Source organism: Aspergillus caelatus, assembly GCF_009193585.1.
Source record: "Aspergillus caelatus strain CBS 763.97 unplaced genomic scaffold BDV27scaffold_20, whole genome shotgun sequence".
NCBI lineage: Eukaryota > Fungi > Ascomycota > Eurotiomycetes > Eurotiales > Aspergillaceae > Aspergillus > Aspergillus caelatus.
The window spans coordinates 120334-145475 of NW_022475283.1; the positions used below are offsets into that span (position 1 = coordinate 120334).

At 48.1% G+C, this 25142-nt stretch overlaps 12 protein-coding genes across 12 annotated transcripts; 6 read left to right on the forward strand and 6 right to left on the reverse strand.

Moving 5' to 3' along the window:
* The first annotated feature begins 233 nt into the window (after positions 1-233).
* BDV27DRAFT_122061 (protein serine/threonine kinase activating protein nimO) lies at positions 234-3635 on the forward strand. Its single transcript, XM_032065530.1, has 4 exons — positions 234-1030; positions 1169-2545; positions 2600-2706; positions 3166-3635. The coding sequence occupies exons 1-4, from the start codon at positions 515-517 to the stop codon at positions 3197-3199; spliced, it is 2034 nt and encodes a 677-aa protein (XP_031931709.1). The 5' UTR covers positions 234-514; the 3' UTR covers positions 3200-3635.
* Positions 3636-4000: 365 nt separating this feature from the next.
* BDV27DRAFT_36653 (3-methyl-2-oxobutanoate hydroxymethyltransferase ECM31) lies at positions 4001-5768 on the forward strand. Its single transcript, XM_032076443.1, has 2 exons — positions 4001-4745; positions 4811-5768. Exons 1-2 carry the CDS (start codon positions 4299-4301, stop codon positions 5426-5428), a joined length of 1065 nt encoding a protein of 354 aa, XP_031931710.1. The 5' UTR covers positions 4001-4298; the 3' UTR covers positions 5429-5768.
* On the reverse strand, positions 5717-6479 carry BDV27DRAFT_153828 (ubiquitin-like protein ATG12; the record flags this gene model as incomplete). Its single annotated transcript, XM_032071862.1, has 3 exons — positions 5717-5776; positions 5857-6056; positions 6209-6479. 3 exons carry the CDS (start codon positions 6477-6479, stop codon positions 5717-5719), a joined length of 531 nt encoding a protein of 176 aa, XP_031931711.1.
* A 762-nt stretch (positions 6480-7241) lies between these two features.
* BDV27DRAFT_122069 (E2 ubiquitin-conjugating protein UBC8) lies at positions 7242-9143 on the forward strand. Its single transcript, XM_032065531.1, has 7 exons — positions 7242-7616; positions 7697-7704; positions 7761-7930; positions 8053-8091; positions 8144-8258; positions 8312-8493; positions 8546-9143. Exons 3-7 carry the CDS (start codon positions 7894-7896, stop codon positions 8680-8682), a joined length of 510 nt encoding a protein of 169 aa, XP_031931712.1. The 5' UTR covers positions 7242-7616; positions 7697-7704; positions 7761-7893; the 3' UTR covers positions 8683-9143.
* BDV27DRAFT_122074 (LAMTOR1/MEH1 family protein) lies at positions 9144-10661 on the reverse strand. The gene is made up of 3 exons (XM_032065532.1): positions 10197-10661; positions 9939-10093; positions 9144-9850 (listed from the first exon to the last, which is right to left on the reverse strand). Exons 1-3 carry the CDS (start codon positions 10245-10247, stop codon positions 9553-9555), a joined length of 504 nt encoding a protein of 167 aa, XP_031931713.1. The 5' UTR covers positions 10248-10661; the 3' UTR covers positions 9144-9552.
* Positions 10662-11005: 344 nt separating this feature from the next.
* On the forward strand, positions 11006-12300 carry BDV27DRAFT_122075 (oxidoreductase, short-chain dehydrogenase/reductase family). Its single transcript, XM_032065533.1, has 3 exons — positions 11006-11729; positions 11802-11961; positions 12018-12300. Exons 1-3 carry the CDS (start codon positions 11161-11163, stop codon positions 12039-12041), a joined length of 753 nt encoding a protein of 250 aa, XP_031931714.1. The 5' UTR covers positions 11006-11160; the 3' UTR covers positions 12042-12300.
* A 168-nt stretch (positions 12301-12468) lies between these two features.
* BDV27DRAFT_36718 (DUF2011 domain-containing protein) lies at positions 12469-13911 on the forward strand. Its single transcript, XM_032076444.1, has 3 exons — positions 12469-12579; positions 12677-13208; positions 13292-13911. The coding sequence occupies exons 1-3, from the start codon at positions 12554-12556 to the stop codon at positions 13637-13639; spliced, it is 906 nt and encodes a 301-aa protein (XP_031931715.1). The 5' UTR covers positions 12469-12553; the 3' UTR covers positions 13640-13911.
* A 73-nt stretch (positions 13912-13984) lies between these two features.
* Positions 13985-14592, reverse strand: BDV27DRAFT_153833 (uncharacterized protein; the record flags this gene model as incomplete). The annotated part of the gene is made up of 4 exons (XM_032071863.1): positions 13985-13998; positions 14051-14275; positions 14335-14517; positions 14580-14592. 4 exons carry the CDS (start codon positions 14590-14592, stop codon positions 13985-13987), a joined length of 435 nt encoding a protein of 144 aa, XP_031931716.1.
* A 2105-nt stretch (positions 14593-16697) lies between these two features.
* Positions 16698-17581, forward strand: BDV27DRAFT_153834 (BTB/POZ protein; the record flags this gene model as incomplete). Its single annotated transcript, XM_032071864.1, has 3 exons — positions 16698-16798; positions 16848-16974; positions 17027-17581. 3 exons carry the CDS (start codon positions 16698-16700, stop codon positions 17579-17581), a joined length of 783 nt encoding a protein of 260 aa, XP_031931717.1.
* Positions 17582-18091: 510 nt separating this feature from the next.
* Positions 18092-20305, reverse strand: BDV27DRAFT_36727 (uncharacterized protein). The gene has a single exon (XM_032076445.1). The coding sequence runs from the start codon at positions 20055-20057 to the stop codon at positions 18174-18176; it is 1884 nt and encodes a 627-aa protein (XP_031931718.1). The 5' UTR covers positions 20058-20305; the 3' UTR covers positions 18092-18173.
* Positions 20306-20982: 677 nt separating this feature from the next.
* Positions 20983-23181, reverse strand: BDV27DRAFT_122082 (major facilitator superfamily domain-containing protein). The gene is made up of 2 exons (XM_032065534.1): positions 22639-23181; positions 20983-22584 (listed from the first exon to the last, which is right to left on the reverse strand). The coding sequence occupies exons 1-2, from the start codon at positions 22853-22855 to the stop codon at positions 21116-21118; spliced, it is 1686 nt and encodes a 561-aa protein (XP_031931719.1). The 5' UTR covers positions 22856-23181; the 3' UTR covers positions 20983-21115.
* Positions 23182-23307: 126 nt separating this feature from the next.
* BDV27DRAFT_36741 (LSB5 family protein) lies at positions 23308-24994 on the reverse strand. Its single transcript, XM_032076446.1, has 4 exons — positions 24789-24994; positions 24533-24684; positions 23458-24477; positions 23308-23409 (listed from the first exon to the last, which is right to left on the reverse strand). Exons 1-4 carry the CDS (start codon positions 24801-24803, stop codon positions 23397-23399), a joined length of 1200 nt encoding a protein of 399 aa, XP_031931720.1. The 5' UTR covers positions 24804-24994; the 3' UTR covers positions 23308-23396.
* Positions 24995-25142: the final 148 nt, after the last annotated feature.

Sequence of the window (25142 nt, forward strand, 5' to 3'; positions counted from 1 at the left end):
TGCGCTTCAAGAAGAGGCGTTGAGAATGTTCTGTTTTGTATAAATGAAATTTGAATAGATGCGAATACTGGGTCGTACTTAGGTGAGGTTTTCATGCCTCGCGCGACGCCAGTGTTGGTTGTTGTCCGGCGCACTTCCCGGGAAGCCAAAACAAACTGCCCGTACCGTACGGGCTCCACTAACCTTCCCTGACACGCTTAGTCTTCTTCCACTTCCATCACTTACAGCCTCTTTTCACCTCGAACCTCCACTCCACCCTCCCAAGTCCCTTTGACCTGACCGTACCTGTTAATCACCTCCTCGAAGAGGAAACAGGTCTGCGTCTTGTCTTTGACCTTCAACTACCACGCTCCCTACCTCATTGCCAACTTATCGCGTGTGAACAATGGCGTCTTTGTGATTTAACCTTCGAGACGTGTAGTACATCGCGTGCTCGGCCTGGAGTACCCCTCTTTTGCAGGCGTCTTCGCCAACAGCTAACCAACTCTTACTCTGCTTTGTGTATTATTACCATATGGCAGCAGTATTTATACCCCCTTCGCCTCAGACCTCCCTGAACATGTCGAGTCGCCGACCACTCGCAAACGTGCCGAATGCTACTAACTCCCCCCATAGGGCAGGCCTCGTGCCTGCCAAACGCCCTCGAACCACAAATGCACCAGTCGATATCCCTTACGGCCAGCCACCACCCAAGAAGCAGGTAATTGACGGGGTAGAAGGCGATAGTCGTTCACCAACCCGTACCAGACCTGCTACTTTCCAGAACGCAGATTCCAAGCTCTTCACACGTCGTACGAACAATACCCAACCAAGTGCTTTTGAGAGAAAACTGGTCGCTGTGAGGGATAAAGAAAGACAATCTCAGCTTAGAGGGACTCGGCACGAAAGACCATCGGCGGAAACCATTGATTCTATACGGCAATGGCAGAGGCATTATCGGAAGGCTTTCCCCCAATTTGTCTTTTATTTTGATAGTATTCCTGAGGATCTGCGCAGCAAATGCTCGCGACAAGTCCTTGCATTGGGAGCTGTAAGTCGATTTAGGATGTTCCCTGGGTATAGTGGCTAGGCTTTGGACTACCCTCATGAGAGGGAATGTCCTGAGGCCGTCACTGGACCCAATCATCCTGTCTACGGTTATTTCCATAATGCTAACAAAAATACGTAGCGTGAGGAGAAATTCTTTTCGCGTCTAGTAACACATGTTGTCACGTCGCGCCCTATCCCTCCAGAAACCGATGTGGCGAGCCCGGCAGAGATCAATACGGAATCGGTCGATCAAGTTGCTGGAGATGGCACCCTGCAGACGGTAAACCCGTCATTACTCGAGAAAAACCCTGATGCGCACCTACATATGTCGCTCAAGAATGACGCGCGGCGTGAGCATAGCAATATGGATGTCTTACATAGGGCTCGCCAGATGGGAATGAAAATATGGGCTATTGAGAAACTTCAACGGATGATTGCCACGATCAATGATGGAGACATTGGTGGTAATAGTGGCCATTCGACCCGAAACAGCCATGTCGGTGGTGGGCATTCTAGGGGTAGAGGCGAGGCAGACCTTTCGCAAGTTCTTCAGAATGAGCTTAACGGATCCTCTGACCGTAACCCTCTCTCCGTATTGAAGGATCTGGTCATGTTCAAAGGCCCATTTGTCTATGTTCATGATATGGATGAGAAGACAAGGCCTGTTATGGTTCGCGAGTATCCGAAAGTTGTAAGACGACAAGACGGTATCTGGCCACAATTCAGAAGTGCTCCGCTGGGGAAATGTCCCTTTATCGATGAACCTCCTACAAAGAAAGAGCTAGAAAGGCAGCGGGCGCGTCAACAAGAGAAGAAAAAGGCTGCTTCAAAGGTTGCCCCTATCCAAGAGGCTCAGGTTCAAAGAACAAATGTTACCAAATATGCTATTGAGAAAGCAACTGATCGCGTACCTAAAAAAGAGTATATCCCTCAAGATGTTGATGAGGAGGCTGTATCTCAGCCTAAACAGCCGGAAATGCAGGAGATGCAGCCAACCCGACCGTTATCCCCGAAGAAAAGCTCTGAAAGTTTTGTTCCTCCGCAGCTAAATCATGGTGGAGGATTTTATACTGGTGGTCGTGAACCCGCGGCGTCGGGCATGCAACCATCAAATATCACTTCTGCTATCCGTTCCCAGATGGTGTCCTCTACTGCCGCAGCGCCTGGTGCAAAAGCTGGCATAAGCAAAGAGGTCCATGAGCTAAAGAGAAAAGTCCTCGAAAAGAGCAATGGGGGATACTCTGCTGGCACGGGCCCTTCGTCGTACCGGACTACAGATGCTACGGCGGCGCTGAAGATGACGAAGACTCAGGGCAATCGGCAGGGCACGTTAGACCCGCCTGAGAAGCTTGGGAACGTCATTGAGGAGGAAACCACCCAATCGGAGAGCAATGATGCTGGAAAACGGCGAAACAGCATACGAAAAGGCACCTGTCAAAAGAAAAAGGAGAGAAGGAGGGACCCAAAACCAGGCTATTGCGAAAATTGCAGGGATAAGTTTGACGATTTCGAAGAGGTGAGCCGCTAATACAAAGGGTGAACGGAAGCGAGGTATTAACTTCTGTTGCAGCATGTTATGACAAGAAAACACCGCAAGTTCGCGACCAACAGCGCAAATTGGGCAGAACTAGACTCGCTACTCTTCCAGCTACAGCGCCCACTCAAGGATGAATATGAGTACGTTTAGCATTTTTTTTGCACTATGCTTAGGCTTCTACAAACCGAAACAAAGTATGCGTACAAAGCAACCCTGCTGGGTTCCCGGCCACGTTTAATCCGCTTCTTGCATTATTATCTTGGTTCTGTGACACTGAATAATGATGGTTATGCGGAAGCCACCTGAGCGCTTGGAATTTCGGGTCTCGATAGCAGTAGTGTATATGCATTTTGCCCTCATATCACTTGCTTTTGCGACCAGCGACGGCCATTGGCTGCCATTGGCTTCACGTCACTCATTCTCCATTTTTACACCCGTACTGGGTTTCCTTTTCCATCAACACTTTCTTGCAACTTTCTGTCTATTGTACCTTATTGTCGATTGCATTGATCACTTGGCCGGCGTCCTTGGATTGTCACCTGCATTATCCTTGTTGTCCTATGGACTTGATGACGAACAACAGCTAACGGCCTTGCCAGCGACCCTTCTGGAAACCATGACAACAAAGGGTAAAGAAGGAAAAAAAAAGAAGAAAACGGAAAAAAAAAAAAGTTTCTATAGGAGTGACTGGCGTGGAGATAGGTGACACGGAGTTTCTTTTTGAAAGCATTCACCATTTAGTACATGCATCGCATTGAGAGACGTCATGCTCTCTTGGAAGGAAATATTGCATTGGTATGCATTTGGTTCATTAATTTTTCGAACCTTCTTCTCTATACACCCTTTTCCTTTGTTCGTTTGTTGATTAAACTCATGGGTGGATGTGTTCATGGGGTTGCATGACTTAAGGCTCGAATGCCCTGGGTTGGGGGTGGAGTTTTCTTTTCTCGTGAGTATTGGTAGCTGGCATAGCCTAATACTTCTATTTAGTGCTCGACCAAGCTAGAACTGACCAAAAATGTTGGACTTATGCGGACCTCAGGTCCATGAATAAATTTACATTCTATTCAAGTTGATGCCTTGAGACCTGCGTACGTTCTGTAGTTTAAAGATCACAAAACATTCAAACCCTACGCTTCGAACAGCCTCGGCCAACCGTGAAACTCGGTCCGGAAGAAGTGGATTGTCCGGCGGAAGAATAAACGGAGTCTGCACGCACCAGCCAATCGGCACTGGGAATACGTCACCGAGCTTGACAAAGACCCAGCGAAAACTTAACCGTAGCCCTAACATCCGGCAGAAAGGAACAAAAGTCTGGGGATTCTGCGGACTACGCTGCATAAACCAGCACGTCTTTCTTTATATAAACTGCGGACCTCGGTGAAAGGAACCGCTGGAGAGGGATGTAAACATTCACATTGAAGACTTTTCATGTTTCTAATTGATCATTGAACCGCTACTTCTCAGAACAGGAGTACATACATGATATTACATAGAGTGGAGGCAAAAATCTTTGTTTTTTATAGTAACCCTTCTGACGGGTAGTGACGCCATTCGTCTTCTTTCCTCTCGTACACTTAATCGGCATTGGCCTTGCCGCCTTTGGGATCCATCCTTACTTTCCTTGCCTCTTTGTGAATTAGTTTCGATCTTGGACCTTCGCCCTTGTGTCAGTCTTCCGTCCTCAATTGACACATACCGGATTCCGCTTGTACAAATATTATTTGCTATCATGGCGTCTTCTAGAGTTGCAGCTCAATTGATGCTGCCGTTGCGGTCTGCCTCTAGGAGCCTTGTGTCTCGATCGACGCATACTTCCATGATTAGGCCTTTTTTGGCCGCTGTGAACAGTTCGATTAGTCGTGGCCCGTCGCAATGTGCTCATTCAGTTCGACACAGTTCTCATTCGCCGATGGGCGCTACGCCGACGAATCCCAGGAAGAAGGTGACGTTGCAGACATTACGGAATCTACACAAAAAGGGAGAGCCGATTACCATGCTTACTGCCCATGACTTTCCGAGTGGGTATGTTGCGGAGGCTGCTGGGATGGAGATGATTCTGGTTGGGGACAGCTTGGCTATGGTGGCCCTGGGTATGGAGGATACTAGTGAAGTGGTTATGGAAGAGATGCTGCTGCATTGCAGGAGTGTGGCGCGGGCTGCTAAGAGTGCTTTCACGGTTCGTGATTTGGGATCTCCCATCAAGGCTTCGTTATTGACTGACAGTTTTGTGTGGCTATTTAGATCGCCGATCTTCCCATGGGTTCGTATGAGGTGTCGCCAGAGCAGGGTCTTCAATCGGCTATTCGGATCATCAAGGAGGGACGTATGCAGGGTATTAAGCTTGAAGGGGGTGCGGAGATGGCGCCGACAATCAAACGCATTACGCAGGCCGGAATCCCCGTTGTCGGTCACATTGGCCTCACTCCTCAACGCCAGAATGCACTTGGGGGGTTCAGAGTTCAAGGAAAATCTACTGCCGGGGCTCTCAAACTGCTGAAAGATGCCATGGCTGTGCAGGAAGCTGGTGCCTTCATGATAGTTCTAGAGGCTGTGCCTGCTGAGATTGCTGCAATTATTACGAAGAAGCTTCGCGTCCCAACAATTGGTATCGGTGCCGGCAATGGCTGCTCCGGACAAGTTCTGGTTCAGATTGATATGACCGGCAATTTCCCTCCTGGCCGATTCCTCCCAAAGTTTGTTAAAAAGTACGCCGACGTCTGGGGTGAAGCATTCAAAGGTATCCAGCAATATCGGGAGGAAGTAAAATCCCGGGCGTATCCTTCGGAAGAGTACACCTATCCCATTCCCAAGGAGGAGCTGGCGGAGTTTGAAAAAAAGGTTGACAAGCTGGATCAATAAATCATGATCCTACCTTCGTTTCTGTCTACTTTTGGATTATGTTCTTGCATTTGTTCCTCATGTTGAAGCATCCTAGCTTGCATTTCTCATGTCCGGCATGGTTTTTGTGATACCTCATCAATATTGTCATGATTGTTTGGTTGTGGGAGAACCCAGCTGGCTGTTCTCTATGTTCTCGCTCAATTTTCGAAAAGCTTCAATGCCAGTCAGCTTTATTTTGCATAAAATGTGTTTGTTGGATTAGATATATCTGTAATCCAGTGAGTTGGCAAGAACCATTACAACTCGTCACCCAAACGCAGGCGTCATGGAGTAGGAGACAATCAACTGATCATCAACCTTAAAACACTGTTACAAACCAAGTTAGCCAACGAAAAAGCCATCGAAGATAAAATAACGATTCAAAACAAAGAACATCGTATACTTACTCTCCACAAGCCCCCGACACCCTCATCCAGCCCCGGCGCAAAGACGCTATTAATATAACAGAAAACAGAGTCCGTCTCCTTGCAATCTAACTTCTTTCTGAGGAACTTGACAACAGTCTCAAATTTCTGGGAGGCACTGATCTTGAAAACCTTGTTTTTCAGTATGGGTGCTGAAGCCAGAGGTTGGAAGCGGACAGTAACTGTTAAGAGTGTTAGAGGTGGCTAAACTCGTTTACAAAGCCTTGGTATAGCAGTAGATAGAAATTTCAAAAAGACAGGTAAAACCCAAGTATTATAAGATCATTGATTGCAGAAAGAGAAGAGTTATGCTTATCAACTGGGCTACGCTTACCTTTCCCCTTATCAACGGCCTCGGCATCTGCCAGCGCTTGATGGGCATCACGCGGTAGGCTGGTTAGCACGACCGAAGCGGACATGGTCAGGGGCATATCTGCCCCATGCTCATCATCTGGAATTGGGGCATTCTTATTATTGGATGTTGAGTCTGAGCTTTGCTTCCGACTGGCTGGTCGATGGCTCAGACTCGCTCGCGAACCGGCGGACAAATTCTGGGTCAGTCTTGGGGAGTCCTGAGAGGGGTGTTGGGAAGATGAGGGGTCCATTTTGATGAAAAGCTAAGGACAAGGACGGACCACAGGTCGAATTGATTAGTGGAGCCTTCCGTCAAAAACGGTAGAATACGGAAGGGGAAGGTGAAATAGAAGGCGATACAGTAGCGGTGACGGCGATAAATGTTGATGTTGTCTCAATGGGGACCCAAATGACGTCGGACGCCTCAGGCAATTATCACTCGGATTGGTCCAATTAAAGCACGACAACGGTGATGTCCTGCGGAGTCAACCCTAAAAGAGATCCATCGACTGTTTCGCAGCCTGCAGATCATTAGCTGGATTCCCTTCAATAATACTGTCACTCCCCACCACTAGTGCTTTTTGGTATACGCTATTCATTCCTACCATGGATAAGCCCTATTTGGTTTGGTTTTCCAACCAATACAGTCTGCAGTCCAAACAGGTACTGTTAGTATCATGATAGTGCTCCGAGTTGGATAGTAATTGGACTTTTACCCAAACCTAGTAAGGTTTCTACGGGTGACTGACTGTTGGCCTTAATTGACGCGGTCTCGGGCTATACGCATAGCGAAATCTACCCGATTTACTCGCCAGATGACTTTGCTACCTGATCGTCTGCAGGCGACATGATGCAGGCATATGCTTAGTGCCTTAGGTACGCTACATACGATGCTGTACAGAAGAACGTGCTGAGTCATTGGCGGTCGGCGGCGTGGCACATGACCGGCGGCGAGTGACTGACCAATTTTCGGCCTGCGGGTCCAGGCATTCATGGTGCCATCATCGATCAACCACTCATACTACTTAACAAGTACCGCTGCCACTCTGCGCTTTCAGTCTCCCCTCCTTAAATACACCCTCTGTCTGTGCTTTCTCTGACCGCGTGCTCATATATTTCTCTTCCATCACCACTTCCTCATACCCCCTTTTCTTGCCGGTCTCAACTTATACTGTCGACCAAGTCCTACATCTCCCATTCTATCTGCCCCGCTCGTTCATTTACTTCCCCGCGTCAACCTTGCGGACTATTTCGATCACGACAGCCTTGAACAATTCGATATTGAAACCTTAGCTACGCGCTTACAGGGCCGTCAACTTCTAGATTGCGTCAATTCGACCAGTAATCCTTTCAAAATGAGTAGCCCAAAGCGGAGAATCGAGACCGATGTGAGTCGCTTAGGGCGCATAAGGCGTTACAGTTCAGCAAGGAAGGATAGCTAACATATGCATTTCCCCCTTCAATATAGGTCATGAAGTATGCTGTTATGCTTCCAAATGATTTCTGTTGTTCCACAACTAACTCTTGAGCAGGATGTACGCGTTCCTTCCGATCTTATTTCTTATCACCTCCCCTCCGCGCAGTCCTGACGAATAACCACATACATCACAAAGAAGACGAAGGCAAAGATTATAGATTTTGGTGTGCTGATGGTTTCTTAGGTTGATGAGTGACTATGAGGTGACCCTAGTCAATGATAATAGTAAGCGTCTCTTGTGTTATGCCACCGGATTTCCCTAGGCTAACTATTGCATTTAGTGTATGTCCCGCTATTCTCCTGAGATCGAGCTCTAGGGCCTAGTTGTTTACATTAGGGCTTTGACAGGCAAGAATTCTATGTCCGCTTCAAGGGTCCTGAGGAAAGTAGGTATATGTATACCCTTGCGCCTATGTCCATTTACTTACAGCGACACAGCACCTTTCTCCGGTGGCCACTGGAAGATTCACGTCGAGTTACCCGACCAATACCCCTACAAGAGCCCTAGTATCGGGTTCGTAAATCGGATCTTCCACCCCAACATCGATGAGCTGTAAGACACTTTCCACGTTCCTCAAAAGGCAGACACTAATCTTTATTTTCTAGTTCCGGATCAGTTTGCCTGGATGTTATCAACCAAACATGGTCACCAATGTACGACATGATCAACATCTTCGAGGTCTTCCTTCCACAACTCCTGCGCTATCCAAACCCATCGGACCCATTAAACGGTGAAGCTGCCGCAATGCTGATGAGGGAACCTAAGAGTTACGAGGCCAAGGTGAAGGGTAAGTTATCCACCGAAAACATTGGACATGCGTCATGTACTCATAATCACAGAATATGTGGCAAAGTATGCTAGCAAAGAGGCCGTGGATGATGCTGGAGAAGACACAGAATCCGAAGATGAACTAAGTTCCGCGGGCAGCTACGAATCCGGCGGGGAAGAACCAGCTGGTACGATGGACGACGTATAAATGAATCCGCTCTCTCTATCTCCTCTTCCACATTTATGTCTGCGTGAGGGTATTCCTGAATTCGGCATTTGACATTGTGAGCGTGATTACCTCGCATCGGCATTGTCATTTCTTGTTCGACTATTCACTATTTCATGGGGTTCAGGGTCATGGCGTTTTCAGGGTCGGGGTCTGACATTCATGGCGCAACTGAATACGGCGACTGCAAAGACTGAGTCGAAGATTGGACCGATGAACAACGCATCGCTGAACTCTGGGTGTCGATGAACCATCTGCAGTCCGGAAATCTCCCCTTTTTCCCAATCTACTTAAATACAACGATTGTGCTATTCTGGCTGTTTTTTGCAGACGTTTGCGCGCCCGGATTGTGCATATCATCTCAGAAATATCTGTTTGTGCTGTCCATATGCTTCTTCGAGTTTATAGCAAATAATATAACATGACTCTATCATAGGAAATTTTATTTATCACCTTCGTAGTAGTGTGACACGGGAGGTTTCATAGCCAAAAGAATCAACAAAAGAGGGAATTCACATATTCACACCAATGAAAGATCGTGCATGTGTTGTTGTATGTAAACGAAACGTAAAGAGCAAGTGAGAAACAAACATAAACCAAAGCAAAGAAACAGACCATACAAAAGAAACAGAAAATACAGTCAGGGTATTAGAACAGAATCTCTAGGGCGAAGGGTGGCAGGGAAGAAATGGAAAAGAAAGGAAAGAAACAAAGACACGGCGGCCGTGCATGACAAGAAGAAAGAGGGGAAGACATCGACCATCGACCGGCGACCTATGCGAGAGAAGAACGAAAATAACGAATAAAATCCCCCAGAATTCAACCGTCATATCGACCCTTGTCAAATCCGAACTAAGTAACCTTCAGAACACCAAACACATCGCGGGCATTATCGTCGAGCTGCTGCGATTTCCCCTTGCGCGGATTTATGACCACCTCACCCCAGTGTTTTGGAACGGCGCCTGGCTTCGGAGAGCCAGGCTTCTGGGCGGAAGATCCGGCCTCTGATGCTGGGGGAGTGGTGGTTACTCTTACGGGTACATCGTCTTTTGTACCGGCTCGAGAGGAAGCTGGGGACACGGGACCATGGAGAGTCGCTCGGGGTTGTAGATGAGGTTGGGGCTGGAGGGACCAGATATCGATGACGGAACTGCATTGTTTCGTATAGTTAGTATTATAGTGCGCAAGTTACCGTCTGTCTGCTGGCGTTGTATCCATCAAGGAAGAAGCCGACTTACTCCGACGTCCGTTGGCAGATAGCTTCGAGCGCTTCTCGTTCACGCTTCAAGTATCCAGTATCCGGGTGGTTGCCTTGGGTAGAATTGTTTAACGCGCCATATCCATAGCCAGGCTGATAGATATCATCGTCGAGGAGACGTTGGGAAGACTCAGACTGTAAGCGCATTAGTTAGCGATGAAGAGGAGTTGCGACCAGCCCAGCCACCACCATATCGCATGATCTATCGTTCGAAGCTTCAAGTCTTTCTCAGACTTACATCCTGACTGTCCCGGCGACCAACCCCCAGACACGAAGCACAGACACCCATTTATACCAATATCGACGGGGCTCGGTTGAGAAACGAAGGGGCACGAGACATCCAAGACCGGGAAGCGCTTGAGGGGGGTTACGGGAGGGCGATGGCTTTCAATTGAGACCGGCGGGCAAAGCGCGAGGAAGATTAACAGGGTTGATAAAAGAGTGGAATGCTGAAGTCAGAAGTGCAGCGACGGCACCAACCGGTGATGCTGAAGTGGATAATAGTAATCGGAGAATTTTCCTTGATTTATTAATTTTTATCTTTGTTGGAGAAACTGCGAATGACTTGAATCAATGGGATTGCGGAAGTTCCCTTGGCCGGTCGGGTGGATTCGATAACGTTGGTCCGTGCGTTCCCGATGTCATTTGCCTTGCCTTTTCCGTTCATTTCTTCTGCCTCTCCATTCCACTGTAACCTTATACTGCAGAGTAATATACTCTTTAGGCATCGGGCATTGTCAACCATGTGGGCCACACATTCATTTTTTCTTTTTTTTTCAAAAAGGGAGAGTTATCTCATTGACAGCAAGAGTTTGGCATTCTTGGCTTCATCAATTGGTGTTATTTCCTCTGCCATGGTTCACTGAATAAAGACGAAACTACGTACTAGTTCAACAAATATATACTAGTAGTACTCTTCTAACTCTAAGTTCAATACGACCTGTGTGGGGTATGATTGGTAGACACAGGAAGGGATCTTCATTCAAGGATCTGTCATAGGACAAATGGGCGAGGATCCCCTGGGCAATGGAATTCAATGGATACTACAACAAACCCCGCAGTATAGACAACCTGACCCCCCTCATCCATGATGAATAATTAACATCAGCATCGTCTTTCCATCTTCTGATATCACCAAACAATCATTATCATTCTTACCACTTACTTGATAACCCAGTATTTTCTAACGTCCTCTGACAACCATGCCCGGACGTCTAGAAGGTAAAGTCGCTATCATAACAGGCTCCGGCTCCGGCTTCGGCCACGGTATCGCAAAGAAGTTCGTCGAAGAAGGCGCCAAAGTCATCGTCGCAGAGATATCCAAAGAAAACGGCGAAAAGGCCGCAGCTGAGCTTAACAGCAAGTTCGTCTTCGCAGACGTAACAAGCCGAGAATCCTGGCAAACATTACTCCAGACAACCCTGGACACATACGGCCAGCTGGACATCGTAGTCAACAATGCTGGGGCAACCTATTCCAATAAGCCCACAGGCCAGGTCACAGACGCCGACTTTGACCTGTGCATGAGCGTCAATGTGAAGTCGGTCTACCTCTCGGCCAACGTCATCGTACCGTATTTCGAACAGAATAACCGTCCCGGATGCTTTGTTCAGGTTTCTTCTACCGCTGCGCTTCGGCCGCGCCCAGGCTTGACTTGGTATAATGCTTCCAAGGCGGCGGTTAGTATTGCTACCAAGACCATGGCTGTTGAGTATGGGCCGAAAAAGATCCGATTCAATTGCGTTTGTCCAGTTGTTGGGAGTACCGGAATGTAAGCATCATCTGTTTTGCTGTGCTTTCATGCGCCGGAGGTACATGTTACTCATGGGGTTGTTCAATACAGGACACATCTGTTTCTTGGAAAACCAGATACGGAGGAAAACCGGGCGGCGTTTGTATCTACGGTCCCGTTAGGGCGTCCTAGTACTCCGGCGGATGTTGCCAATGCCTGCAGCTTTCTTGCAAGCGATGAGGCGGAGTTTATCACCGGGGTGGACTTAGAGGTAAGTGGACTGGGTGCTTAACATCTTGTTTGATCAGTACTAATATTTCCATGTAGGTCGACGGCGGTCGCTGTGTCTAGTGATCATCTCTAGGGAATTGGTAGGATTATTATATGTGCAAGCGACGATGGAACGATTGAGGATCCAGATACTTCTCAAGCACGTTAATGAAACTACAATTTAACCCAACCATGTAGTACAAACATGTCCTACATTAGTACGTCGCTGTCCAAAAAACTAGCAGCATTAGCATAATCACTCCTACTAGCATACACCTACCACATAATAACGCAAAATCCTACTCAGCATTCCTGAAATAAAGAAAGTATCACGCTTTTATAGGTAGATTGATATAGTTCCTTTAGTTTAGTAGAGAGAAGTGGAACCTCCGGGCCGTGGCCGCACCACCACAAACTCCGTGGAAACAACCCCTCCGCCATTTTCCAATCTCATCCAATTTTCTCAAAAGCACCTAGACGACACTAGACCATTACTCCTTCACCAAAGACCGAATCCAGCCTACCACCAAATACCCCGAAACAAAATCCTCACTTTAACGACTGCGACTAATTGATACATATACATATTCGAGATGTTCGACCTGCCGAACGCGAAACGGTACGTCCAGAGTCTGCCTTTCATCCCAAGGAGCTGAAACCTAACCCCCGCATACTCATCAAAACGAATTACCAGCTAACATAGTATATCGGACCAGCGTTCGGCGCAATGAAATTCTGTCTCCGTCGTCATCACGGTCTCCCTCGCCTCAGCCTGAAGATACCCTTACCAATGGGTATGAGCGACTAGGTGCATTGTTGAACCTTGATTCCTTGATTCAGCCCGAACAACAACCGGAACAACCGGATGCCCAAGCCACTAATGTAAAAGACGAGGAAGAAGAGGAGCAAGAATTCGAGTTCCGACTTTTCAGCGCGCCGGTTCGGGACTCTACTGCTGCTGCTACGCAAGATGCAGGCTCCGCTGCTACAGAGGAAAAGAAGAATGACGTCGGGGCGGCAGGGATGCAGAAGTTGCGGATTCGATTACGATCTCCGACGCCCGGAGCTAGGGGTCCTGATGATGGGGGGTTCGTGAAGCCGTTTCGTGGATGGGATTATTACTTTTCTACTCCAGGGTTGCTTTCTGGGTCGAAGGAGGATGATCCGAAGCTTACACTGAGGAGGAAGCAATTTGAAGAGGTCGCTGTTAGTGGAGAGCAAATGGGGGAGTGGGCGAAGGTTCCTTGGGTATGTTGCCCCTCTTACATCTTTAGTGCGATGCGCTATAAGTGGCAATTGGTTGACGCTTAGGCTAATTACGGATATCTCAGCCTGGATGTCACTTACCGTGGCGTGTGATTCATTGGAAAAGACACCAGACGAAACTGCCTCGAGAGGACACTAGTACCGCTGTGTTCATCGCCGGGCCTCAGATCAGAGACCCTAAGTCTCGGAAGAAGCCGGGCAAAAAGCGACGGCTCCAGCTTCGCAAGCGCCTGGCAGTGGCGGAGCGGGCAAAGGAAACGGACGCTGAGAAACGGAATCGCAAGAACCGGGAGAAGAAGATTAAGCGGAGACAGAAGGCAAGAGAAATGAAAGCGGCGGCGGCGGCCTCGGGACAAAGCCAGGATACACTCGCTATTGAAGAGGATGATGCTTCATCGCAGGGAAGTGATTGATGTAATCCCAGTGATGTGCTTCGCAATGGTCTTTGCTATAGGTCACAATACCCTTGTTTGAATCGGGCGTTGAACATGAGATGAATGGTTTTCTTATTCCATTTAACACTAAGTCACCATGAAGGCGCAGTTCGGTTCAAGAACTACCATGAAGGATAATGATGATCGGCACAAGGCCTGTATTACAAACATTTTTCAGTGAAACCAGGATCTGAAGAAGAAACCGGGGGTATTATACGAGTGACACGGCCGACAAACATGGGTACAGGACCAAAGACACAAATAATGCTGGGGTATGAGAGGTGAAACGGAACAAGACTGAAACAGAATTGAAGAACGAGTGGCTTATTTCGCTTCGGCTGTATATGATGGTCAGCATGGTCTGGCTAGTGCCGCATTATACAAACTCACGTTTGGCGGGCTCAGGAGCCGTTCCAACAGCCAAGCCGGCAGTTGGCTGGGCAGCCGGGGTCTCTGCAGGAGCGGCAGATTCCGTTGTCTCTATGGGCGGAATCTGGGGCAATGGTGTTGGAGTAGGTACTTCATGATCATTGTGTTGCCCTTGCTCTGGTATCGAGGTACCCGGAGAGATGCCAGGCGTCGATTGTGGCGGGCCCGTAGCTGTAGGAGCTGCATCTGCATCATTAGCCTTCTATCACGGAACGGAGTAACAGGGTCTATACGATATGACATACCCTGCGATTCTGTGGCCGGGGCTTCATGGGTGGTAGTTGCTTCGGTGGTAGCTGCGCCAGCGCCAGCGGCAATGGTATCTTCTGGTTTTTGCTCCGCGGCCTGGGCGTTGTTCTTATCACCCTTCTTCTTTCTCTTGAAGATAGATTTAAGGCTCTCCTTAATCTGTTTGAAGGTGTTCAATGCTGTGCGCTCCAGTTAGAATAACAATGTCATGTTCACAAAGCACATACTCCCTGAAACTTACGAACTCCACCCATTGTGACGATTTAAACGAGTTGATAGGGTGATTAGTCAAGTTATATAGAATAAGACGGACGACAGTATAACTGCACGCACGGTAATGGCGAGACAGGCACTGGAGGATCGGTGGAAGGGGACGTAGGATTATAAGGAAGACAAAGATGATGGGAAGGATAATAAAAGAGGAGAGGAGAAGGGGAAGCAGCTAAGAAATAAGAGATGGAATAATAAGCGTCAGGAATCAACTAATAAAGTAACTGTGATGGACTCCCCCCACGTGACGCTGCACCGGAGTCCGTGATCATGGATCCTTTTTCGTCCTTTCCCATTTTTCCCTTCCCTTTTCTTCTTTTGGTCTGGTCCAGCTGTGATTCAAACTGGGGGGGGGGGGACGTTCGCTTCTCTCCTTTCTGCTACTTCATTTGCCGACTGCATCATCTCCACGATAGAAGACCACGCCCGCCCCACTCCGTTTGCGATTTAACCCCTCTGTTTCATTTGTGGTGATTGTTCTAGTCCTACAGACTGCAGTTCTCTGGTGTCGATCATCTATTTTAGAGTGGCTGTGTTGGAGCTAATCAAGCCCAACGTTCTCCCGAAAGAGACCCGGCCAGATTACGAGTCAAGACGTTCGTCAGACATGTTGTTTCAAATGATTAATTTCCTGTCCGACGGGGGGAGTCCCTTGAATCCTTGTATCACTTATTCAGATGAGGTATCGGATCACTGTAAAATGAGATGTCAGAATATCCAATTTATTGGCGACAATTACTCCCCTTTGGTCCTTGGGTTGATATGAATCGATAGTATAGCTAGTCTCGGCGCTTATTTAGTTGGCTCCATTGTCCTTATTATAAAATTGTGGGGTTCCCGAGAGGAGCTTAGCTAGTCCTAATTAAATTCCGTTTAAGGGGATCGGTATCGACTCCGTAATAAAAGTACTGCCTGATGAAGTCGGGGACTTTCCTATGGTCATTTTTTCTGGTCTTAATCCTGCATGTCAGGGGTTGCTCCTGATCGATTCAATGTAATTATAATACCGATCTTTGTATGGGGTGCGTATACTAGCCGACGTCGATTACAAGTTCACATACTAATCTATCTCCTATGGCCTGAGGTGGCCAACTGACCATATAGAAGTGCAATTTTAAAAGCACTCGCCGGTACTCCACAATACCAGAGATGTAATTTACTCCTTTTCCTCGATTAGATCATGAACTTACATAACTAACGAAGGTTCGTCTCCTTTCCTAAGAGCATTACGTAGATTACCAGGGGCTGTTGCATACTTAGAAGATGAAATAACTTCGAGAGAGATCTAAGATTGTTTCTAGTACCTCCGAAGTGGAGCTTCTCATGAAAGCTATTGTCTACTACTAATTACTAGGGATTTGCTACCTACTATATTTCAAATTACACATTCCTCAATTGTCCACCACTTTAATGCTCCTATTCTTGCACCTACTCTGTAATGTTTTAATCCGTAAGCCACATGAAAAATTCCCTGTTCTTTCTTGAGTCTTCCCAAAAAGGTAGGTGAATCCTCATTCCTTCCAAGCGCACCACAGCCATCCAACTGCAAGCATCACAATAAACACACCACCTTAACAACCCATGGTTGATCAAATAGAGTCATACTACCATAGAAGACCTCGAGAACCTATCATTCTCTTCTATTACTACACTACGCGGAAAGACGACATTCCCTATACCCTCCACCAATAGAATCTCCAAGCTCCCCCATGACTACTACAACCAAACGCTACGGCACTCCAATGAACAGGGTATCACTCCAAGAGACACCTTTGTCCATAACATAAAGGTATAGCAGTCCCAGATAGCTGCAAGCATGGCGGGGTAAAATAGCCAGCGATTCGCCATCTGGACCCAGACACAAGGCTGACGTGGTTACAGCGAATGGGTTCGCTGCATAAAGCATGATCCGATCCAATCTGGAACGCATGTTGACTGCGCCGCCCACTTACACTCACATAGATGGAGAGATTCCCTTCCCTTTGTTCTTTGATCCCTTTCCCCGGTTATCTCAGATCCCATGCCAAAGAAAGGGTTCAAAAAGAAACGGTTTCGGTTAGATTCTCACGCGGTCGATCAACAAGCAGAAATGGCTTCAGGGTCAGCGGGTAGTGAACAGAAAGAGGTCAGCCTTTGTCAAAAAGAGGGTTTTGATCAAGAGGTCGGTGATTTATCTGCTAGTATCAAGAGGTAAGTCTTTTTCTTTGCTCTCAGTGACCACAATTTAACGAGTGCATAGGTTCTTCATCTCGTCCGACTTCTCCGACCTGACCATATGCACAGCGGACCAAGAATTCAAAGTCCATCGACTGATTGTCTGTGGGCAATCTGCGTATTTTTCCCGGTTGTTCAAGGCGAATTGGACGGTAAGAGCTACAGACACATCGCTCAGTAAGCGGGGACTAATATGAGACGTAGGAATCCGTCGACAACAAGATTCAACTCAGTAGCGATGATCCGCGCGCCGTAGAAGCAATGATCCATTTCATGTACGGATTCGAGTACGACAGCAGCGGTAGCGACCTTGGTCGCGTTTCACCCATGCTATTCAATATCAACGTATATCAAGTTGCCGACAAATTTGGGGTTCCACAGCTCAAGCAGAAGGCCAAGGACAAGTTCGAAACCATCGCCAGGACATGCTGGGATATGGACGACTATCCTATAGCCATCTCGGAGGCATACCAACGTACCCACAAGGAAGACAGGGGCCTTCGCGATATTCTTGTGAGTATTTCCCGTGAACATCTTGACAAGCTGCTGGAGAATGAAGATTTTCGGACGGTACTCGAGGAGGTTCTGGGCTTCGCAGCCGACCTTGTTCAACATCCAACGGGTAATAACGGGGTCACGAAATACCGCTGTCCAAGTTGTAAGCTTAAGTGGATGCTGGAATCTTCTGCTGGCTCAAACTATATGTGTCCAAAGTGTGGATCGCAATATAGTTGGAATAGCTACATTGTCAAAACTTGATCTCCTAACCCATAAGTGAACATGAACTTCCATTCCCTTGTTTGGCCTTATGGACTCAATCTTGTTTACGAGAGTAAGCAAACTTCGGGGTTTTCCTACGGCATTTCCACACTAAATTCACTGAATATTTTTTTTTCAGTAATAAGATATGTAGACATGTTAACATAAGTCAGCCTCGTACAATTAAGAGCGTGGTATACTCTAAGCGTGCCAGGTAATCTCTGTTAAGTCACTGTACCAAGATTTGGCTCTAACATGGAACTGTGGTAGCATGCATAAAAGATCGCATTCTCCTAGAGAACTCACATACAAAGTTTTCTGCATGTCTGTTCTATTTCTAAACACAACGATCACAGAGACATTACGCATGTACTTAATGTATGTTCCGCAGGTAATATGGCCAGAGTAAAAGTACTCCAAACCTTATAGACAAGTTCATTTTAAAGTGCGGGCTATACTTATATAATCAAGTGCGTAACCAGTTATGCTCCGTAATCCGTAAAACAAAATAGGGGGTATTTCTAACAATAGGAAGCCGATCAAGTCATTATACAAACGGAAGGAGAAAAAAGGGGAAGCCTAAGAAGTACAATCACAACACCTTCGTTTTCATCCATTCACTCGTTCCCACGCCAAGGTTGAGTCCATTGCGAGCCCACCACCGCCGAACCCTTTCTTCGGCACCGGACACGGGGTCTGCATCTTCGAGGGCCTCTTCGATATCGCACGTCTTGAACTCGACGCGGAGACCGCTCTGTCGCCACCACTCAAGGACGTTGTCGTGTCCGTTCTTTGTCGGTCCGACGAGGACCTGCGAGTCAAAGATCATCTTGGCACCTTTAAGTCGGTACCAGAAGTCGAGCACGTGGACGTGGCCGTGTGTGCTGGCGATACGGGCAACTGATTCGGCGTGGCTGTAAGGGATGCCTGAGGCGTCCCACCAGGCGAGGGAAGCTGTGCGGCCTGATTGTGCTGCTAGGAGGACAGATTTACCGACTTTGAGAGGGATGGGATCCGATAGGGGTGCGCTCGCGGAGGTTTTCTTCCACCAGTCTAGAACGGACACACGGCCTTCCGCACTGGCTGACTCGAGGGCTCGCTCAGTGTACCGGAGTTCGAGGCCGGAGGTACGCCACCATTCGAGGACATTGACGAAGCCGGCACGAGAGGCACCATCCATTGCATCGGCGATGTATTCTTTGGTAGGAAGGGCCGGGGCATCACGCCACCAAGTTAGAATGTTGGGGTTTCCGTAAATGGCCGACGCACGATATGGTAAGTTAGTGAGGCGAGAGGTTGTCCACAGGAGATCAAGGTGGTTCTCCGTTAGGTATGAAAGAATGTCGGTTCGTGAAAATTTGAAGATCAGGTGGCAGGCAAGATCGGAGATGGGTTTCCACCGTGGCAAGCTGTCAATACGTTTCTTGATCGCAGCGAAGGAGCCGCGAAGAATTGTGTACTCAAGGGAGGCAGGGGCCGACATCTTAAGCAGATGACTTTGCCATTCCTTCGGAACAGGAAGATTCGTTGGGATACCGACTGCTTTGGCGATCTCCCAATCATGCAAGTGGTCCTCGAAAATATTCAACCACAGTTCCATTGGTAACAATCGTGCGCCCTTATCGGACCGATGAGGGGCGTGTCGTGAAGTAGTAGTAGCCGTATTTAGGGATGCTTTCTCTCCCAACGAAGGAACTTTCGAAGCTTCGGACGACTCAATGGGTTCCGTTAAAGACTGAGAAAAAGACAAGCCTAGGGTTGTTTCGATGGTTTCATGAAGCTCCTCTAAGCCACCCCAAGGAAGCTGGATGAGCTCCTCGGGGTTATTGGATTTCATCAGAACAGGCGTTATCACACTAACCCAAGGCCAATGTTGGTCTACCTCCTGAAGCTGCCTAGCATTTAATGGGTGATGCCATTCTGATACAGTCATGCCCGGTATTAGGACGACAGGTTTTGAGGATATCCATCCACGGAGAAGTGCAAGTGTCAATGTGTTCGTCAGGCCATATAGCATCGATCCTAACGTTCCAGCGTCTATGGGAGCAACTAGCAGCATATCCGCCCATTCGCAGAGTTCTGCAGCTTTAGCCTTCAGCCACCTCCGAGCACCAGTTTTCTTCTCAAAAGTCTGACTATCTACTGTGTCCATGTAGTGAGGAACCTTATTCGCACCGGAGAGAAGCGCGGACGGTTCGTCTGTAATCAGTCGTAACTCGATGTCAGGATGTTGAACAAGGGACGAGAGCACATTGTCGACGAAGGCGCTTTCTGTAGACAGCAGCAAGCGTTTCCGGCGGCGTGCCGGCGAGGCAACATCATTATTCGGCAGTTCGTGCGATGTAATGGTAGAACGCTCTTTGCTCTCAACTACTTCCCCGCTTCCATCAACCTCCATTTCAGTCGGCCACGGAGCGTTTGCGACAGCACTTGAGACAGCACTGAATGAGCGATTTGCCCGGAGGTCAACTGTCATAGCAGAAATAAATCTCGAGAAAACTAGGTTTTGGGAGTGCCGGTATCGATATTTTGATCGGTTGAGTCGATGGTTGTGAGAATGGAGGTGCGTATCGTCAAGTGTGAAGGTATATGCTGGTTTGGCGATGTTTAGGGGGAAAAAAAACCCAACGTTTTGGTCAATGCGACGATAGGAGATTGGAAGGAAAAAGGAGCATTAAAGTTGACCAGAGGTTCGCCCAGTTGACCCGCCGTGTAATACAAGAATAAATCACTTCACTTGCGCCCAACCACTCCTCCAACAACGAAAAGTAGCGCGAGATCCATGCAAGTGTCCGGTTTTGGTGCGATACGTGTTACAGGATTGGTGGTCTGATCAAGAGGAAAAAGTTCGAAAAGCGGTGTGGTTATATAGTTGGTTCAATCTCGAAACGTCAGGTTTGTCTTTTGAAGCTCCGCTCCTTCGAGTGGGCGCCGCCACGTCCTTCTGCACCGATGGGACCTCGACGCCACCAGTTAGGAAGTGATTTGGGCTTCCGCTTCGGCAGGACTAGGGTTAATGTCAGTGGGGGGATTAGATTCCGCGAGATAAAGAGCACTACCTAATCCGTCCCTTTCCCTTAAAAATCGGAAATCGAGAGTTGGTTGAACCGGAAAGTGAGCTGACAGTGTCATGGAATCCGATCATTTGACGAACTTGAAGTACGGCTACTGGCGGCGGGCGGCCTCGTTTGCAAGGCATTGAAGTTGATTGGTGGAGGAAGGCGGTGGGTTGCACCCCGGCCTGAGGTTCGTCCCCTGACTCAATGGGTTCTAATTGGCTCCCGGGATTCAATGGTATGGGATAAATGATGTCTCTCTGACACCACCGAAGTGGCTTTTGAGGGAAACATACTGATAGTACCTACGTAAGGTAGTAGCGGCAGTGATCACGGTTTTCTTTAGGTTTATATCAAAAGAGGTCACATCTATAAAGCAGAGCTCTTCCGTTGTAGATAGTATGTACTTTCTCTCCATACTCGGGTTATACAGTGATACCCAATTTGACCCACTCAATATCATGCATACTGCCCCTCCTTATTCTGCGTCTGCGTCTGCGTCTGGTGATTCGGCGCGTGCCAGGTTCGTATGCAATTTGTGCTCGCGCATACCCAAACTGACCACTGCCCCTAAGATAGTGAGTCCAAGTAGAGTGAGGAACACAGCTCGTAAGGACTCCATATATGTTGCCAACACCCCAGGTTTCCAGTCGGCGGGGAGTTTCTGGAGTTCATCAAGACTGTCCCTGATTCGTGGGATCAATCTCTTCGCATCTTCCCGGTCGCCAAACCGTGACCAAAGTCCGGACTTCAGAATGTTCTGGAATACCGCAGAAGCGACGGTGATACCTATTGTGCTTCCTGTACTGCGAAAAGCATAGGACGCCGATGTGACCACAGCGTGGTGCTCATGATCCACGGCGGAAACAAGCGCCACGAGCGTGATGGTTAGAATGGCGCCATATGCAACTCCCATGAGAAGGAAGTAGATGAAAGGCTGCCAAGAAGGAGAACTGAGGGTCAACGTACAGATGAGGGCGTTGGAGACGATGATGAGTGACACAGATATCATGCTATACAGACTATACCTCCCACTTGCACGCATGAGTATCCCAGCCCCCAACGAGCCTAGCGACGTTCCGACTGCCTGGGGGATCAATTTTATGCCAGCGCCGGTCGCTGAAGAGCCTTGGACCTGGAACAAGAGTGGCAAGTAGAAAATCAGCCCATATACTGCCATGACAACCAACCAGTTCGTAAGGCAAGCAGAAAAGACAGTCCGGTTGAGAAGCAACCGAACGGGAATGACAGGCTCGGACGCGATATTCGCTTCAATGTAAACGAAAATCATTAGAAACATGGCGGAGAGAGGAAACGCTGTGAGAACCAGTGGATGTGTCCATGGAAGCTGGTTTCCACCTGTATTGAGCCCGAGAAGGAAGAGAACGAGTGTGATGACCAGCGTGATCGCTCCAAGGAAATCAACTCGCTTCAATTTGGCCTTTCCCGATTCCTTAACGGGCAGATCCAACTTGACCGCAACGAGGATGCCTGAGATTACAACAAACGGGACCTGAATTAGGAAAGCCCATCGCCATCCCAGCGTGTCATTGATCCACCCCCCGAATACGCCGCCCAGTCCGCCTCCGGCTCCATAGCAGATGTTACCGAACCCTTGCCAAACCCCTCGTTTCCTAAGAGGCACCAAGTCGGAGGTGACAAACACCGAAATCGTAAGGATACCACCTCCACCAATTCCTGCAATAACACGGCCTAACACAATGACGCCCTCACTTTTGGCCAAACCGCATATCAAGTTACCAACCGCGAAGAAGACATTGGAGAATATCAGGCCGGTACGTCGAGAGAAAATGTCAGTTAACCGTCCGCTCAGCGGTTGAGAGGCGGCATTAGCAATGAGATACCCGGTTGCCAGCCATGAGAGGAGCGAGAATGAATGGAATGAGGACGAAATAGGACCAGTTAGTGTGGCAACAACAGTCGTGTCTAATAGAGTCAGCTATTTTCCGTCCTCGACCACGTACGACGTTCAAAGCATACCTAAAGCAGCCAAGAATACCCCCACCCATACACTTCCCAAGATTAGGATCACTTCTTTTGTAGTGGGTTCCTGTACTGTATGGTCTTGGCGCTCCTGGGATTCTGGGGTCGCATTGAGAGCTTGTTCCGCAAGGAGCGGTGTTTGCTCCGACAATGATGTTTCCCGAGCATCTCGGGGATTTGCTGCGAGACTTGAGGTAACCTGAGTTGAAGACATTCTAGTGCTCGGTTGGGATTCACCGACTGGCCTTGTGGTCAATTCCACATGAGTGTTTGGTAACGATCAATAGGCCCCTTGAGGCGGTAACCACCTCAGTGAGGGGGCTGGCGGTTAGTCATAGTGCTTAGTATGTTTGAAGTCAGAGTGCGGGCTAATACCGTTCCCGTTCCGATATATTGCCTCTTTATGGTAGTGACTCTACAATTATGGCCATGAAGGGTTTTGTCTTAAGAAATAATACTTTATTGGTATAGTAGTATTCTTGATGCTTAGTCGTACATGCCAAAGCATACAAAAGAAAGAAAGAAAGAAAGAAAGAAAAATAATAATAATAATAATCATCATCACCACTAGCTGTCATAAATTATACTTCAGGCTAGTAGAACGCATCGTGATCAACCTATAGTGCATTATCATCGGGCACGTAACTCCGTTAAATGTAATGCAAAGGTCTGCAATCAGAATTTGGAAGGGAAAAAAAAAGGAAAAAGAGAAAGGATGAAGAAGACGAAAGATATTTAGTCATGCAGTGTCGGTTCTAAACCTCTTTCCTTGAAGACATTAGTGAGGAAAAGTCAGAAGGGACCGATTTTGCTCACCAGGTAGGTTGGGATATCTCCTTGTTTGGGGTACGAATGGCGTTGCGATCACCGAATGGATTGTCCTCATCATCGTCTTCTTCGGTTTCGGACTCGCTATCACTGTTATACACGCGCTGCTTGGACGACGAGGGGATTGATATGCTCATCGGTCGAGGAGGCCGTGGTGGCCTTGGGGGGTTAACAACAAGCCCCGCGAATGACTCTTGAAGATCACGGTCGTCGCGGTCAGGACTCCAGCCAGACTCTAGGACATCCTGATCACTATCGCTATCGTAATCCACGCTTTTGTCTAAGACTTCAAATGCCATAAGGGCGGTAACGAGTTCCTCATTGGCATGTATGAGACTGCCCAGGAATTCCTCACTCTCTACGTGTTGGATGTAACGAAGAACCTGACGCCTGAGCTGCTTGCACGTTTCAAACCGGTTGAGGACCTCTGCATCTTCGCTCACCCGTTGTGTTTCTCGGTTGACCAATTTTAGTGCGTTTAGGAGATTCGTGCTAGCGACGGATGCAGAGGCGAGTGTCTGTAAGATCTCTGGCTTCTCCTTTTCAAGATTAAAGCTCTTGTCTCGAACTTTCTTCTCTTTCTTTTCCTTCTTGAGTGACTTGCTGGAAGTATGCTTGTGTTTAGGGCCACTTAGGACTGTAGCCGGGCCATTGCCCGCAGAGATAGATACGGTGTGACCCATTTGAGGTTCGTCAGAAGTGCCAGACTCGCGGAGAACCTTCGCTTTGGCCTGATTGGCCGGCTGTTTGCGTTTCGGTAATTGCCTGTAGAGGCCTGTCACCCGCTCCATGCCGGGAGTGTTTTTGTAGGATACTGCCCATTGTCCAAAGAGCTGCTTGCATTTTTCTTTGACTAAAGGATCAGAAATGGGGTCCGTAGCAGCGATCCGCAAACGTTCCAGTAGAGGCTCGTCTGCAAATTCCCGTAAAAAGCGATCTCCGGCATTTTGGATCAGGAAATCGAGTATAGTGAGAGCTCTTAGTTGGCGGTGCAAGTTTCCATATTTACTAGAAGGCAATTAGGAGCGGGGCCTATGCGAGACTGGTTGGGCACATAACTGACAGCTTCTTACGCAGGGCGCGACTTGCTTCGGTCGGGCCACTGCCCTGAATCATTACAGCTTCAATTAGATCAACGATGCCACTGGAGTCTTCAACATCATATTGTTCACTAGTTAAGACCTCAATCTGCACCGATACGGCCGAATAAGGCTTCTATAAAGAAGTGTCAGTCCCGCAACGTTAATGTCATGTGTCCAAATAGACATGGTCCAACTAGAGCTTGTTTAAAGATAGACATGCCAACAGGCCGAACTTACCGACGAATGGAACATGATGAATTCAAGTCACAGCGGGCCCCAAAATTGGCTTTATTATTCTCAGAAACAAATACTCAATCAAGACCGATAGCAGCCACACGAGGGACGAAGACTCAGATAGTCAATCACCACCTGACCCGTAGATCCAGCCCGTATAAAACAACGTGCAGCCTAATAAAGCAAAACGCCTTTCGCCTTGGACAATCCCACGGTTATAACCCCCGCGATAAGCTCAATGCCCGAAGCGGAAAGTTTCTTAGCGATTATGTTGGCGTGGCTAGACGAGTAGGTAATAGCTGAACAGTGACGTGTAAATAGACCCAGAGGGGAGGCTATCGCTTCGTCTTGGCGCGA